This window comes from Notechis scutatus, chromosome 3, assembly GCF_049901735.1.
Source record: "Notechis scutatus isolate UNSWTSFEM ecotype Mainland chromosome 3, rNotScu1.2, whole genome shotgun sequence".
NCBI lineage: Eukaryota > Metazoa > Chordata > Lepidosauria > Squamata > Elapidae > Notechis > Notechis scutatus.
Genome location: NC_142011.1, coordinates 168,620,506 through 168,635,734, shown reverse-complemented (window position 1 = coordinate 168,635,734; position 15,229 = coordinate 168,620,506). Strand labels below are relative to the sequence as shown.

Here is a 15,229-nt window from a genome sequence, read left to right as displayed (position 1 = left end):
TGGCAGATTGTAGAAACTGTAACGGCCAGTACAAGGTATTTTTCAGATATTGTGGTATAGTCTGAGTCTACTGATTTTGACTCAGAGTTACCTGTATCATTTTGGAGGGAATTTTATAGATCTATACAGTGTCAGTGATATCTTTCTCCATGAGTAAAGAGGCATACTTTTTGCAAGGATCTTAATTATGACTAAGACCACAATTTTTCTACATAAATATTACGTAGATGTCTAAATAACAAATTTTCATTTCTAAAATTAAAACAGATCAAATTACTTTTTAAGCAAGAAGTACAGTTGGGAAGTTTGCTTATATTTATTTATAATTATATTTTATTTGTATTTATTTTCTTCTATTTACATTTGAATTATACAGTCTTTAAAATTCTTTGTCTTATCTTTTGTTTCAATTGAAGGATGCCAAATCATCTATACTCACTAAGTACATTTCATCCACCCACCCATTTATACGACTCATACAGTGGCTCATACATGAGCCATAACCAGACCAGCTGACAAAACAATAAAAATGTTTTAAGAAACAGACAACTATAATAAAAACTATTGGCACCCTGAGGCAACATTCCCCCATACATGATTATTTTGACTTGCTGGAGTCCAGCCTCATTTTGACCCAATGCTTTCAGCTCTTCAAGGCCTTCAATAAGATAAAAGTGTAATTCACCTACTATTACTAAAAATGTAATTGGTGATAGAAGTCAACTAAAAATAACATTTAAATTCTATACATTCTACATAGAGCACATAAAATTTGCACCAAATTTAGTGGTGTCACTTATTGCTGTCTTGTTTTCTAATTCTATTCTGTAGTGGCCATAGAAATAGAGTTTTAAAATCACTGTCTGAGCTTCAGCCTGGATACAACTTCTTTGTAAAGCATAATTAGCACTTCGGAGCTAGCAGTGGAAAGGGTCAAGGACAAGGTTCAGGTAGAAATAGTTATTTTATTACAGACACAAGAAACCCCAATAATAAAGATCAGCTGCTAGAGAATCCAGCAATTCAGCCACCTATATATAATTGCTCCAAGGTTTAAATCTATCTTTTCTTTTTGTGGTCCGTACATAGTCCTTACATTTCTCAACTTTGGAAAGCACTTGACTTATGTCTTAGTAATAGTTCTGTGTGGCACCAATCTTTTTGGTTCCAGTCTTGCAACTTTAGCCTTTACAACAATTGTGCTTCTATGTTCATTCTATCATATCTACCTCCTAAAAAGTTATCTAACATTCAATAAGGGAATATTTATTTGTAAAGAATTGATGAAATATTTTAGGCTGAGACCTAAGTGAGATAATGCAGGAAGGAATATTTTAGGAAATTGTGTGGGAATGATTTCAATGTGTCAAATAGTAAAAATGGAATGAAAGCTGAAAATCTTTGTGACTTAGTGACTTTGTGACTTATACATGATTAAAAAGTAATCACAAATGTGGTAAGAAAGTTGAAAAATGATAATGTTTCAAGATTAGTGAGGGTAAGCCATGAAATGTCAACATATAAATTATGGAGTGCCTTTGACATGTTTTAGAAAATTTGCAAAGACTGCATCTCTACCTGTCAACTGGAAGAATGTCATTGCTGTTCCCCTATACCAGAGGTGGGAAACCCTTTTATGACTTGTGGACTTCAGCTCCCATAATTCAGGAATTTTGAGAGTTGCAGTCCACAAGTCATAAAGGGACCATCGCTCCCCACCTCTGCCCTATACAAAGGAGAAAATAGCATGCAAAAGCTATCTATTTATCCAGGGGAGGTGCAACATTAGAATGTTTTTATTCTTCCTTACTCATTATCTGTATTCTTATAATATTGTCCCCCAAAGAAATAAAGTGATGAGCATGTATGTAAGTTTACAATTACAAAAATTCAGTAGAAGTATAGATAAAACAGGTAAATAGTAATACATTAATGGCAAAAACAAAACAATTACTACATTCTATATGAAAAAAATAGTACTTTAATAAAATAAATCACAAAATTTGTCTCTTACCCAATAATATAAAATAAATATAATAACAATATAAATAATAATATAAAACAACTGAATAATATAAAACAATTCATTTTGGCTGGCAGAGCTAAATTTTATTTCATGAGGACAATGACAATGATGATGTGTTTTTTTTTTCAAAAATTAAACAGGGAAAGAGTTTGAGGATTTCAACTTTAGCTCCATAATTTTATGATTCACGTACTACAATATCTGGGCAAAGTGAAATTAAAGGATAACCTGTGACATATCTATCAATGTAAGGGAATGGGAAAGCCACCCAAGTGTTCCATATCACTATGTCCGGCACATCTATGCTGACTGCTAGAATACACTGTGGACTGATTTAGTGGCATGAAGTAATAAGTAATTATGAATTCTACAGAAAATCTTTATTGCTGAAGCAAAATGAATTGAAAGTCTTCAGCTAATAGTCTTTTTGGCACTTTGCCTAAAGAAATATAATGGATCTAAGTAGCCATATTGGAAGACCATGTTTCCAGATCTCAAACTGTCTTTAACTTTGCCAATTGGAAATTTTGCAACTTGCCCATTCATTCAATTTACTTGATGTGCAGCCTAAAAATAGGAAATGTAAAACTTGTTAATCCAAATTAACCAACCACTCATAACAGTTAGATCACAGAATAGCAGATGTATCATCATCATCAACCATCATCACCACTAGATGATATCTACTTACCTGCACATATCTGATCCTGGGAGATACTGAGAAAATCTTGAATGAAGAAGAGGAATTAATCGGAGGTCACACCATCTTTTTTCCCATCTAATACCTGAAGATGTCGGCCATGAAGAACATGAAAGAGTATCCTGAAAACAGATGTCAAATATCTTTGATATTTTACTTTATAATAAGCATTTACAATTAATAACTATTTAGTCTGTTTCATTGTTCTTTCCCAACCTGCATGGCCATTAGATTTTCCTCTCATCTGAAATATCAATATATTTTGTTAAGTACACCCTGATAGTAAATAATTTTTACTGTTTTCAAGCAGACTCCTGAGAATACTGTGGACAGTCAAGAAAACAAACAAATGTATCATCAAACAAATCATCCTAGAATTCTCACTTGAGAAACAAATGACCAGGTTCAAATTATCCTACTTTTGACATATGCAAAAATCTAGTCCTCAAAAGAAGGATCTATTACTGAGAAAGGTAGAAAAAAAAGAGAAGATAACAATCAATAAGATAGATGGACTCAGATGCGGTAGTGATTTGAGTACACAATCGGGAGACCTGAAAGTTAGAGACACAATGGAGGTATCTATCTATATGGCTGTAAAGAGTCAACATCAAGAGTCAACCAATCCATCAATATTTCATTCATTATTAATAAATAAATTGGTTGTTGACTATTTTAATGGAATCAAAAACCCATTCGGGCCTAATCTCAGCATATCAAAAACTTTGTTTTCAGTTCTAAGCTTAACTATATAAAGTGGTGCTTAAAACTATATGAATTCTTTTGAATATGAATCCTTTTGAATTTTCAATATCTCTACATAAATATTACCTAAAATTATTTGTCCTCCAAACAAGTCCTAAAACTAGATAAAGATAACCCAATAAACAAATGAGATCCAAAGCTAAATGTTTGTATGTGGCAAAAGCATGAGAACATCTAGGATTATAGTTAATTTGAAGGGAAAATTATAGTTAGTTGATTCAATGAATGAGATGATATTCAGGTCTGAGTGTCAGAGGTCCTTCCTTATTTAAAGAAGAAAATTCTGAGTATTCACCATGAAAGAAACACATCACACACTTGCACACTCTCTAATATCAATGTATTCTGGTGTTCAAAGGGGAAAACATAGGATGTATTGAGGCCCCAAACACATAAAGTATGACAAAAATACAAAGGCCCCAGGAAATTAGTGAATTGTTGTAGAAAACAAAAGTCAAGATATTCCTGATTGAATCCATCTAGCCTGTTTTAGAAATATACTGAATGATAATGATGAAAAGAATTTTGATTGTTGTTTTTTGAGTCTCTGGGCCAGTCAATACTATCATATATTAACCTTGAGAAAAAACATTGAAGATATCTTTTGCAGTCATAATCCTCTGGATCCCATCATCACCAATTAGCACAGTTAAGGGGAGAAACTTATTTATATTGGCTTTACAAATTATAGACTTTCCTATTGTATATTAATGAACAGTAAAAACACTACTCATTATTTACTATTTTACTTAATACTTCCAGTACTTGGATAAAAACATTTCCAATCGTATTCATATATTAACCAACCTCTGTTTCAATTCATGTAAAGTAAAATGTTAACACGCTCTTAGATTGTGTTCATACTTCTTAATCAAAAAAATTTTCAAGTTCTTGACAGTCTCATAAATCATTCTCTTACCGTATTATTGGGATGATAGTTAAGATGTAAACCACTGTCACACAGAGGTGAGGATGTGCCACTACTTTGATCACTAGGGACACCTAATAAAAATATAATCTATTTAAATACATGTCTGAATTATAAAGACTTTCTAGTCGAAACTGACATTTATCTAGCATGGTTAGAAGTCAGCAAAAGATGAAGGAAGAGTATTTTCTTTGTTTTGAGGAGTGTTGTAAAGTATTGTAATGATACTAATCTTTGATGTGAGAATTTCATGTAAGACACTCATAACTTACTGCAATATTCATTTCAACCATTGTTTTTTTAAAAAATAATTTACAATTATATGATGTTAGAAGATCCAGTATTTTATCTGCTTGCAAAATCTCTGATCTGCTAAATCCCACCCCCCACATAACCAATTCAGGAAAGTAAAATGCATTAAGAGCATGAAGTAGTTATATAAATGGTCATATGTGTACTCTGAGGACAGCCTTTATTTGTTTTATATGTAAGACATACTTTGATGGTATACTATCGTGTTATATGTAATAAAAACTGAGTGGATTTATTTGTAAAGAGCAGCAAATTATGATTTAGTATGTAAGAATAACCAGCAGTAACATGCTGGGTTAAATTTCATTCTTCTCTTGCCGGAAAATATTTGGAAATGTTGACATTCCATTTTAGATTAGTTATCATTAACTGCAATGTCCATATGCTGACAAAATGCATTTCAAATAAAATCCAATTTATTGTTATGATCAAAGATCAGTAATGTTAAAAGAACTTGTACAAGAAAAATAAAATAAAATAAGTTTAATTTATATTAATAAGACAGCAAAATAAGTCCAGAGTGGAAAATTTATCATATTAGCACTATATATTGCCACATTTTCACTGTCGCCACATAGACTTTGGCTACTGTATTGGTAGTAGCATAGTTGGAATCTGAATGAAGACTGGTGTAGCCTTTTTCTGTGTATATATAATACACATGCAGATTCCTGTAAAATTTGCAGTGAAACCGTACAAGTTGACTAGTTTCTATTTCTCCAGAGGCACATGGGCAGATACGTTCTATTGATAGAATGTTTAGTAAACCTGACCTGTAATTATGCCCAATAGTAGCATATGGTGACTGGCTTTGAAGAAATATTTCCTCAGCCTGGGAAAGGTCACTGTAGTATAGATAACTTGTGAGTTGCCTTTCAGTATCAGGGTTCTGGTATTCTGGGAGAAGATGCTAGCTTCAGTTTGATACTCAAGCAAAATATGGTTAATTTTAACTAGGTTTTGCTGGTATTTGCCAACTTCAAACAACCCAACTTCAAACAACCCAAGACATATATATACTACAGGAACTCTTATGACTGTAACTTTTAGCTGGAACAAACAGCACATTACAGGGTAACAATTTTTGAACCATGGTATTTCCAAATGCTTCCAATATCCAGGACCTGTGATTCCCATTGAAATTTGGCAAATTTTACAGTGTCAGTATTGCTATGCTGTCACACCAATGCCCAGAGGTTCAATAGATTGATCCTGCTCTATATTTGGCCACTGGAAATCAGGTAGACAAGACCCTCCATAAGTGCCAGAGGGATGTCAGTCATGGTCAAACTTTCAGGAAGTCAGAAGTTGTTCCCAGTCCCATTGGGTTTTTTGCCCTTGGTCATTCTATTTAGCTATTATATTTCTTATTTCTGAAACAATGACCCAAAAGGTCATGGGTTGTCTAGCAGGCTATAAAGTTGGCTTGTATGAGCAAACATAATTAAGCTTAAACACAATTTAATATATGCTAATTGGTTAATTAATTAGGTTCTACTGGGAGATTATTTAGGTAAATGTCTGTATCAACCAATTTTAGTACTACCTATAAATGATATTCCAGTGACTGCCTTCAACCATCTTATCTGTTTTTAATGTATCAAGAATATTTTTCTAGCCCACTGTCCACTTATGTCCAGATATGCTAATAGGGATTTACAAGATTCTGAACTTGGATATGCTGTTTGGAGTGTTGTTATGTTTGGAACAAAATACTCAGTATTCTGGAGTTTATTCCAGTCTAAGATAAAATGGGAATTTTGCTTTACCCTATTGTTTCAAATGTTTCCTGATCCTATAATCTTTCTCCCAAGCATGAAAATATGAAGCATGCATTTGTCAATATAACAGCAGGTCCTAATTTTTTGGTTGATGTGCAACTAAATCACAGACTTAAGTCATGCTGTAGTTGTTTGTTTCTACTGGTTCAGTCTGAGAGATGAACTTAAATGCTGAGTACTAGAAACCTGGAAAAAAATCACTTGAATAAAACTATCTCTTAAAGTACCCAACTATTCACATTGAAAAATCTTCAAGATAGCCTTGCTTGCAGAGTGGAGAAGAACCAGTTCAACTTCCCTATGAGTGCTGACTAAAATATAGCAATAGCACTTAGACATATATACTGTTTCCATAGTGCTTTACAGAATTCTCTAAATTGTTTGTAACCCAACAATCTGGGTCCTCATTTCACCAACCTCTGAGCAGCTCAGGGCTCTCACTGTGCCACCGCAGCTATTGCATAAAAAAATGCAAGAACTGTAAACAAATGATCTAACCATCTTCACAGCAAGTTTTAATCACATGAGAAGACATCATACTTTTCAAGCAAAGATTGCATTTCATGTTATAATAAATATAGGTGACAGAGAAAAGTTCCTTCTGAAATATTTCACGAGAGAAAAAAGATCTACTGAGAATAGCTGTGACTGCATAGATGTCAAATCTAGCAAAAGAAGGCCAGAGACAGGATCATTTTATTAATTGTTTGTTTGTCCTGCTTTTCCAAAAAAAGGGTAATAAATTTTCTACTGGAACAACTGACAAGTACAATGACTATTGAGATCAGCCTTTAAAGTAGGATGGCAAACAGGGACTCTTAAGAATAGCAGATACTTGTTTCAAAACCTTTTTATACTTACATGCACAATCTTCATTAAGAGGCAGTTTCAGAAATGCAGGCGCTCTTTTGAGAAAGGACACAGTTAGGGTTACCTCTTCTCCAGCATTCCGAAGAACTTGGACCTAAGGAATAAATGAAAAGAACTGAAATAACATCCTTCTTGGCACAATATTGGGATTTAGCTTTTCTTGCTTGCTTATTTAACTGAAAAAAACTGTAAAGTAAGACTGAATAACATCTTTGCTATCTTTAGACATATCCAACCTATCCTCACTTTCCTTTTCTCCTCACCCACTGTAATTTGAATCCTACATAAGTCTAGCCATTGTACTTTTGATGTAGTAATCTGCAGCTCATAAAAACATATTTTATTAAAATATGTTAGAAAAGATGCTATCAAATTTCTTCTGGTTTTTCTTTTTTTTTTTCCACCATAGATTAATGTGAATCACCTGCAAAATCTGTGTCCCATAGTAAATCAGTTCACTGCCATATTCCTAAGACCATTTCAGAGCCTGTATTTATAGCTCTTATTAATGTTCTCCCTCTTCTGTCACTCTTCTGTTTTACTTTAGGCCTGACCTTTCATGGTTTAACATTGTTTTCTTCTTTTCTGCTGATTGCATAATTTGCACAAATCCTTTTAGGTCATTTAATCTTATTTTGTGTTTTGTGAGACAATGGCGATATTTTCCATGTGCACCATGGAGAGTAGCTGTCTTAGCATGAATACTACAATTTGCAGCTGCCACATTCCTTTGTGATCAAGTCAAGTCCTCTATCTCAGATATTTGCATATCTAACCACCTTGGACTAGTAACACACCATGAATTTCTGCTGTTTGAATGGAAGGGACTTAGTGAAAAGACAATCTCCTAAATTGCCTCACGGCAGCTTTTAAGGAAAGACAAATCAACTGGACATGATTTACTTATGAGTTAATTGCTACTTTTCTTTAAAACTAGGATACAACTTTTCCATTGCTGCTTTGTATTTGTATTAATAATTATTTTTATCATATATTTTACAACATTTAAACTCTGCTACAAGAAGTTTAATATATATCTCCACAGTCTCAACCAACAAGAATACATTTTGGAAATAGGTACATATATCTCTTATAAAATATAAAAGGAGAAGTGCATTAACAATTAATCATTAACAATTTTATCTAGTTTAGCTCCTCCCCCTCATAAATAACAGTTTAAAGGCCAAATTTTGTTCAGTTAATTAAGTTCACAATTTGTATGTTTTGCAATACACATCACATTAAAGCAAAGAAAGCAATCTGTGATCTAGGTAGTTACTGCCTACACAAACTATTTAATAGCATTTTTCCCTTGTATTTTTTTTTTTTTTTTTTTTTGAGAAGCAGTAAATTAAACACATATGAATCATTGATTATTATGAATGAAATAACTGTTGCAGCTGACTGTCCATGACAAAAAGCAAAATACTGTTAGTTATACTATATATACTACCACACCGGGGGGGGGGGGGAGGGAGATCAAGATTAATTAGCAATACAATACAGCATTCCATTGAGTAACTTAAGAAATGAACTTAGAATTGAAAATAAAAAATAAAAAGAAAGTTATGAACTTTGAAGATTTTTCAAATTTAAATAATGTATCTATACATATATACATATACACGTCTGTGTGTACATACACACATATATATGTATACTGTACATGTGTGTGTGTGTTAAACAGTTAGTATTTAAATTAAATATATATTGTCCACACACACACATGCATCTTTCCAGATAACCATGGACAAGATAGCAACTTTTCCTTATTTTGTCATAAACTGGAAATACAGGGTCTCAAGGAGCCTTTAGAATGAACTTAAATGCGCTCCCTAGTTTCATAAATAATCTTTGCATTTCAATGTCTCCTTTCAATAAGTTTACTCTGCCTGTTTTGAAGCTGACGTTGAGTTATAACTATCCCAGGTTAATTTTTTACTTGCTCCTTTGATATCAGTGCTTGCAGTTTCTAGGTCAAAGAAACCAATAACTGGCACTTTCACAAACAACCACACTATACAGATTTTTCCTCAGCTCACAGACAAGGTGCAATACATCCCTATCTTGGCCATAAGTGAGAAATCACCATGGCAGTTCTCATAGAATATACACAAACACATATACACACTTCCTCAATCACAAGAAAAGATGGATGGTACGTATAGAAACATGACATTGAAAAATTCAGGAGAATATATATGGACCCTGATCAGATAAAAGAAGCAAAAAATTACTAACATACTTTCCACCAGATAATTTATCCAGAATAAGATAGATAAAGCCTATCCGGGATTGCCTACATAGAATAGATATCCTAGTTATAAAGCTTCTCTTAAACTATTGGAAATAGTTTTCTCATTCTTTGGACGCTGGGATGAATATGAATACATTTAAAATATTTAATAAAGGTGTCAACCATGTGTTTCAGCAGTTATAACACCGTGAAATATTGGTTATCACTGTTCTCAAAATAGGATTGTTTGGATTAACATATATTAGTCAGCTTTATTTATAAGCCACTTCCTATATTAATCTTGTAATTTAGTTTTGCAAATTCAAAAAGTTATTATTGAGAACTTAATTGGTAAAACAAAAACCTTTTAGAATATCAATGAATTTTCCCCTCATCCCCAGCTTAGTTCTTCAGAACTTGACAATGGCATAAACCCAAATGCTTTGACAGAACTGTTTCTGAAGTAATGTTTCTGATAAATATTTGAAGCTATCTTGGTTCATATTGGAGGCCGTTTTCCTTCAGAATCTGTTGAGAAAGATACTTTTGTACTGCAGTAAAAAATTATTCTATCACTTGCAAACCATGTGAAATTTGCTTTTCTGATTACTTAAATCCATCCACATAATGATAGCCTTTCATATACAGATGAATAATTGTGCTGTATTTGTGGTGCATGGATGATAAACCTCTTGAAAGTAGATTTTGCTTGCTCTCATATATATATTTGCACATTTTAAGATGTTATATCAGCAACACATTGAATGTCATAAATGTATTTTTAGCTTCATTTCAATTAGGCAAAACATTAAAGATGAACTGAACTGCAGTTTAAAACATTTAATGCATATCAAGGAAAAGCAACTTGTTGAAATACTTTCTATTAACTTGTACCTTTAGAGTGAAACTTACAATGTCATCTTTCAATCAATCTGTTCTATTTATCTGAAAGAAGAATCACTTTTCTTTTGTATGTGCAGTATATCATATTCCTAATTAGAAAATAATCTTAGTAAAAGATACCCTTGACAGCACTTAAATAATATTCAAGCTATGATTTCTATTGGAGGCATGTTTTTTATAGATAGAATCATTTTAGCTATCATTTTCCCCTAGAGAAGAATCTACGGTTTCAATAGTATAAAAATTGCTAGCATGATATTTGAAATGCCATTGCAATAATCGACAAATGATTCCATAGACTGCATTGATACTCTTTGCATGCATTATGAGAGAAGTTCCAAAATTCTTCAGCAAGCATGGTCAGAATCCAGGTTTAGGAACTGAAGTCTCAGGAAATAGGTGTATCTGAAGTCTAGCATCTCAGAAGAGTTATCTATTTAAATTTTTTATCAGAATAGTCATTAGTCTATAAAAGATAGCCATTAACTATAAAAGGAAATCTTACAAATGCCCAGGTAAACCTAATTGTATAAATTCTATGTAAATCCTAAATATGTAAACACATATTCAGGATTGTTTTCATTGAAAAAAAATGTGAAAATACTCATTGATATAAACATATTTCATGTTGAAACAGAATATGTAAAAAAAAAAACCAATGCTATCTTTCAAAACCAATTGGAACCATCTATAACTTTATTTAATATTATATTTATTTGCTGCCCACGATGCTATCCCAAGCAACTCTGAACAGTTTACAATGCAGTACTTTTAACTAACTTTACATTTTGCAGTGATGTTCAAGTGTGTCTGTGTGTATGTGTGTGTGCGCGCGCTATTCTGTAAAGAGAACAAAGCAACATTCTGAATGGTTTTGTGAAGCCTTATTCTTTATTTATTTAGATTTTTTTATCATGTCTTTATTATTTTTTACAAATAAAAAATGTGTTTGGTGAACACATCAAACACATCTTTCTCCTCCTATTTTCCTCAAAACAACAACCTTATGAGATGAATTGTGCTGAAAGTAAGTGACTGGCCCAAGGTCATCCAGTTGGACTAATTCACAGTCTCCCACTGGTGCCATAACCACTAGACCAAACTGTCTCTCTTTTATGTAAAGCTTTCATTATGCAATATATTGTTTTAATGTGCTTTGTCATCATTTTATGAAAAACAGCCATTTTCCTTTTATGAGACTTGGATTAATTTAAATAATTCCTTTTACATATCAAGCTATAATTCATAACAAAGTTCTCTGTATTTAGCTAATTTTTCAAGGTAGAATAACCACACACTGTACGTTCTTGATGTAACCATTACTATAGTAGTTTATAAGTAACTGTTATGACAAATCATTTAATATTCATATGGGTTTCCAGTGTGAGATGATTAACTTATTGTTGGCAAACAAGCATCAAAATGACAGAACTATGTTATGTTAGCCTTGTATTAGAGAAGTAACAGATGGCTTATCAGAAGGAAGCTATGTATTAGTTTGATACAAAAATTAAAAACAAGGCAACGATGTGGAACTCAGATTGAAACAAGAAAAGGTACTGAAAAACACACAAACCTATTTACTCTGCTGATTAAATATATATAAAAAAACCAACAGAAAAATCAAAGTGAAAGAATACAACAATACTGTAACATAACATTTCCCAAAATATGGATCATAATCTCTTGCAAGGAGACCCAGGAAATGCCTTCTTTACCTGTGTTTTTCAGCAGTTTGATTGAGAAAGTATAAATGTAAAACATTCCATATTTCCAAAACTGTATATGAAACCCAAGTGTTGTTTTTGCTTTTGTTTTCTAGAAAACCAATTTTTTTTCTCTTAAAGAAAGAACAATCATGCCTGAAGGGCATGAGACTTTTATGAAAAGCTCTAACTATCTGACCTGACATTCATTGCCCAGAAAAAATTACAACAGATGGAAAAGAAAGAGCACATGGAAAGAAAATAGTCTGTGTTGATTATTTTACTATGCTAAGAGAGGTTACAAGCAATTTGCATTCTACCATTGTTCTGCAAGTTGCAGCATTTTAACAGAAGATTATTTAAGCCAAACAAATAACATTTTCCCTGATTTACTATAATATACTATAATTTATTATAATCTTCAAAGTGAAAGTAAATTTTAGGAATTTCATAAAAGTAACCAGGTTTATACTTCTGATTAAATATATGACTTTAAATGGTATCCTATTGCTTATTTCTAAAGAAATTATTTTACTTTGTAAACTTATACATTTATATCATAGTTTTATTTGACATATAGATTGAAGTATAGGTAGTCCTCGACTTATGACCAAAATGGACAGTGGGAAATTAGTTTTTTCATCCCATTGTATACCCTGCCCTACCTAAAATTAAAATTACTACATAATAAACCTAAACCAATATCTAAGTGCAGCAAAAAAAATGTAGGTCACCAGAAAAACAGAATGCTGCTAATACTATGAAATGACAATTATAGTTCTTTTCACATCAGTTTCAGATGATAACTGGTCAAACTCTTTCAAATCACAGTTGACATAAATGCTAAACAATTAAAGCATCTTTATATTCTTCTAAAAGTTCCCATGACCCCCTCTTTTTTTAAAAAAAAAAAAGCAATGCTATTTTTAAAAAATAGATCTTTAGCTAAATGAAACATAAGCACAAAGTTGATGCTGCTTGGTCAGTTGGAGACTCCATGCATTTGCCATATTCATTAGGAAAAAGTACAGCCATGATGAAAGCTACAAGAAGCTTTTCATGAAGGTGTGGGTGAATCCTGTCTCTGTAGAACAAGCAAAGCCTTTCTTATTTTTGACATGATGATTCTGTATGACAGTTGTAGTGAAAGAAATTGATGCTTTATTCCAGAACTGAACTAAGATATCTCAAAACAGAATCACATTATGCTCTTTTAACTGACCTGAACAAAGGCTTTCAGAACTTTCTGAAAACTTAGGCAAGATTTGAAAATGAATCCAAATAGTTAAGAAGTCATCTGTCAACATATGCTATTTCCTCCACTTCTTTATAATAAGCTTACTTTAAAAACAGAATTTATTTATGCTACTTTGAATAGGGTATCATCTCAGAGGACTCTAAATCCAAGCTTGCTTCTTACTGTTATCAAAGAGAAGCTTTAGAAAAATATATGTAGACATAACAGAACAATAGAAAATCAGATTTGGAAGGGATCTTGGAAGTCTCCTAGAGTCTAGACAAACCCCATGTTCAGGCAAGACACTCTATACCATTTCAGACAAATGGTTGTCCAATCTCTTCTTAAAAACCTCCAGTGTTAGAGCACCTACAACTTCTGGAGGCAAGTCATTCCACCAATTAATTATTCTGTCAGGAAATTTCTCCTTAATTGCTTCTCTCCTTGATTAGTTTACGTCCATTGCTTCTTGTTTTTCCTTTCAAGTGCTTGGAGAATAGGTTGACCACATCTTCTTTGTGGCAGCCCTTTAGGTATTGGAACATTGCTATCATGTCACCTAGTCCTTCTTTTCATCAAATTAGGCATACCCAATTCCTGCAATTGTTCTTCACATGTTTTAGCCTTCAGCAATGATATGGTTTTGGCATTTTAAAATGTAAACTATGGCATTTTAAAATGTAAACTATAAATGGAGCCTTGAAGATTGGAAAAGATATATTTTGCGAGGTTTTCAATTGGTCTTCTCATGGCTTTCTCCCAGGCTAAACAATCTTCACCTTAAGGTTAACTTTAATTTTATTGAGGACGTGGGGAATAATGTGAAAGGAAATAGACTGAAGCTTTGCTGGATATAAAAATATACTTTACATGGTGGTAAAGCCTAATATTTTAAAACCTAATATTTAAAACTATGGGATAGTCCCTAAAGTCTTTCAAACTATGCTGGCTTTAAAAATAGCTATTGCCAACTAAATAAAAATGGATTGTTCTATTACAAAAATCCATCAGGGATTTTGAAATTATTGAAATGAGATATTTGACAAGTTTATAGCTAGTACTGAAAGAAAACTATAATGTAATATCAATTTAAAAAATCACCATGAAGAATATGTCCAGTTTAAAAGATTTGATGAAAACAGTATCTCGTTCTCATATCCAACAGCTATCATTTAACAGATACATACTAATAGAGTCAAAGTTTTATTAATTAGGAAAATTAAAGCAGACGGAGAATAAAATTACATTCCTTGGGGAATATCAAAATCTGTAAGCCATCAAACTGCTTTACAATTAGATCTTTATTTTCTTCCCACATACTCTTATTTAGATTCCTAAACTAGAATTCTCTGAAATTCTTACAAATTCTATTTTAAAAAATTAACATGGGAAAAGGCACCATAACCTATAATTATTTGTCTCTATCATGTTTATTAAGTTACATATTGTTTGACTTATACAAGAAGAAAGATATTATTTAATGATTTTCATATTGCTGTTCTAAGATACAGGTAGTCTTCAACCTACAATAGTTGCTAAACAAACATTCAGAGTTACAACAGACCCCCCAAAAAAGCTACTTATGGCTGGATTTTGAAGTTATAATGTTTGCACCCCTACCCCACAACAGAGGTCATGTGATTGCATTTTGGATGCATGGCAATCAGGTCACCTTTATGGCCATTTTCAGCATTCCACAGTTGCATGACTGCAATTTTTGACATTGTTTTGCCAATTTCTGTCATTTATTTCTAGTTTCCAGCAA

At 32.4% G+C, this 15,229-nt stretch overlaps 1 protein-coding gene across 12 annotated transcripts in view; it reads right to left on the bottom strand.

Annotated features, from left to right (window-relative positions):
* SNTG1 (syntrophin gamma 1) overlaps positions 1-15,229 on the bottom strand; it is a 222,200-nt gene that overhangs the window by 73,975 nt on the left and 132,996 nt on the right. For all 12 annotated transcript variants that reach the window (XM_087961717.1, XM_087961721.1, XM_087961719.1 and 9 more), the window contains 3 exons: positions 7,374-7,476; positions 4,411-4,493; positions 2,718-2,848 (listed from right to left, as the gene is read on the bottom strand). In XM_087961717.1, the coding sequence (XP_087817843.1) occupies positions 2,718-2,848; positions 4,411-4,493; positions 7,374-7,476 (317 nt within the window). The remainder of the gene's footprint in view (positions 1-2,717; positions 2,849-4,410; positions 4,494-7,373; positions 7,477-15,229) is intronic.